General features: G+C 40.5%; 1 protein-coding gene across 1 annotated transcript; it reads left to right on the top strand.

Annotated features, from left to right (window-relative positions):
• Positions 1-7: 7 nt before the first annotated feature.
• On the top strand, positions 8-691 carry LOC114040629 (olfactory receptor 15-like; the record flags this gene model as incomplete). The annotated part of the gene is made up of 1 exon (XM_027858739.1): positions 8-691. A coding segment is annotated over one exon (684 nt), but the record flags the coding sequence as incomplete, so codon positions are not given.
• Between the last annotated feature and the right edge of the window lie 2,137 nt (positions 692-2,828).

Below are 2,828 nucleotides of genomic sequence, written 5' to 3' on the forward strand. Positions count from 1 at the left end.
CAATCTGTGGGGCCCAGATAAAACCATCAGCTATGGTGGCTGTATAATCCAGCTATACATCTTCCTCTGGCTGGGTGCCACTGAGGGCATCCTATTGGTTGTGATGGCATTTGATCGCTTTGTAGCTGTCTGCCGGCCCCTACACTACATGACCATCATGAACCCTCGAGTTTGCTGGAAACTAGCTGCTACTGCCTGGCTAGCTGGCCTGGGAAATTCCCTAACTCAGTCAACATTCACTCTGCAGCTCCCATTTTGTGGACACCAGGCAGTGGATGGTTTCCTCTGTGAAGTACCAGCTCTAATCAAATTGGCCTGTGGTGACACAAGCCTCAATGAGGCTGTACTCAATGGTGTCTGTGCCTTCTTCACTGCAGTGCCCCTGAGCACCATCCTCATCTCCTATGGTTACATTGTCCGGGCTGTCTTGAAGATTCCCTCAGCTGAAGGCCGGCGTAAGGCCTTCAATACTTGTGGCTCCCATCTGATAGTAGTATTCCTCCTCTATGGCTCAGCTATTTATGCCTACCTCCTGCCAGCCAAGAGTAGTTCCCAAGACCAAGGCAAATTTATAACTTTGTTTTATTCAGTAGTCACGCCCATGGTGAATCCCTTAATCTACACCCTGAGGAACAAGGAGGTGAAGGGGGCACTCAGGAAATTGTTGGCAAAATGGAGGGAGAAATGGTGACAGAAGGGGAGAATGGGCCACCATATCTTTCCTGTTTTGTGTCTCTCTCTGTCTCTCTTCTCTCTCTCTCTGTCTCTCTGTCTCTGTCTCTGTCTCTCTCTATCTTTCACTCTCTTTCGTCTTTCTCTGTCTGTCTCTCTGAATCTCTCCCTCATCAGATCTACATTAGTATAAGTAAACCTGATTCCCATATAAGGTACCTTTGAGTAAGTTAAAAACCTTCCCAAGAACTCTAACAGTTAGGATCTTGTTAGTATTATTTGATAGTTTTCTACTTAATGATGAAAAACATGCAGTGGAGTACAGATTATAAGGCCAGAAGCTTTCAGGTCTCAGAAGGTATTGGTTTAATATAGCTCTAATTTCCATTACTCTGTCTCTGTCTCAACTTATAGTATTGTTGTTATTATTATTCACATCTCAAAGATACAACGTATATAAAAAGCTTTGCAAATCTTACATTGCTATACAAATGTTAACTATTACTATTATTATAATATAGAAGTTTTTTGGTTTTGTTTACTTTTCAAAGTACTTTCTATTCATTATCTTGCTTGATTTGGTTCAATAGTGAAAAAGATGATGATTTCATAGATGCCAATATTTCCAGATAGAGATCACCCTTCCCTGTATTTTAGTTGACAGTCTTCCTGAGGTACTGTAACTAAAAAAAAAAAAATCATCACCTAGTGGCCAGTCTTTAGGTCATGAACCTCTCTACAATTAATTAGACTGGTTTTGGGGATGTCAGACATACAGAGTGTCAGCAAACCTGCCCTTGAAGCCTTTCAAACTTGGGAGGATCTAGCTGCCTCAGTTTGTGTTCTGCTGTCACAGCCTTTGAGCACACAGGGTTATTTCCCTGCCACATGAGGTTTCGAGGAGGGATTTCATAGAGAACAAGGATAATTATTCCTATTGGTCAGGGTTAAAATATTTGTCTATATGTCTGAAATCATATCATCTTTATATCCATTTCTGTCTCTTCATCTGTCAATTTATCTATTTAGTTTTTCATTCATATATCTCTCTCTATCCTCTCTCTTCTCCCTTTCACTCCTGCATTGAATCTTTCCTTTAGCTTCATGTAATTTTTAATGTTAAATGAGGGAGAAAATTATTCACTCCTCCATTCCAAACAAAGCAATGTCTCTAATGGAACAGGGATCTTCTACATATTTGTTGATGTCATCCTACTTGAAAGTCATAGCCACCAAGTTTACCACTAGTCTTCATATCTTGATTGGGCTAGTGAGTCACACACCTATTGAGACTTCTACAAACAAGACAAAAGGCCATACATCAGGCTCAATGAAAAGGCAAGCAAAGGTATTTTTTTTAAGGTCTTGGGTTCATTCTCCTCTTCTCCAACATCTAGAGCTTTACTTCTGCAGATCCTGGAACTCAGAGATTAAGTTGGCATGTGCCGACTCCACTAAACAGGATGCTTTAATGGGAACCATACAATATGTATATGTTGTATATTTGCAGAAAATGAAAACCAATGTACTTTCTCCTCAGGCAGTCAACTCAAATCAGAATCAAAAGTTTTCTTCGTGGCTACAGAATCAGAGAAAAAGATTATCAATGGGCTTTTAGGGATATTTTTGTCAATTTTACTATTGAGTCTTGTGACTTCCCTCCTCAACACTAAAAGAACCATGTTTCCCAAGTAACCATTTTCATTTAGCTAATCAGAATCATCCTGTCCTTCAAATTGTGCTTGATGGATAGTAACATATTTCTCCCTCTTAAAACTCTCCCTTTTCTGTATGTCCACACTGGCCTCACTCCCCTATTTTCTTAACCAAATCTTTTGATCATAGATGTTAACATGGTTAGAAGGAAATTACAGAGGATCCTTTGCTGGCACCAGGTTCAAGACTCTGTTGCATTGGTTCTGTGTTGTAATCCCAGAGGAAGAAAGAACACTAGCACACTACAGCATGTGGATGCAGGGGAACACAGAACCTCTTCACAGTTCTAGGTAGGTAAAAGAGTGCTTGAGCTCAATCACAGACCAGAGAACAGGCCATGAGAGCAGAAACCACCCCTCTCCTTAAGTCATACCACTTTGAAAGTATCAAAAGCTTACAGGCCCCCAGAACTAGTTCTATAAATAGCAACATGAAAAACC

Source organism: Vombatus ursinus, unplaced genomic scaffold (assembly GCF_900497805.2).
Source record: "Vombatus ursinus unplaced genomic scaffold, bare-nosed wombat genome assembly UNPS02013906.1, whole genome shotgun sequence".
NCBI classification, from domain to species: Eukaryota; Metazoa; Chordata; class Mammalia; order Diprotodontia; family Vombatidae; genus Vombatus; species Vombatus ursinus.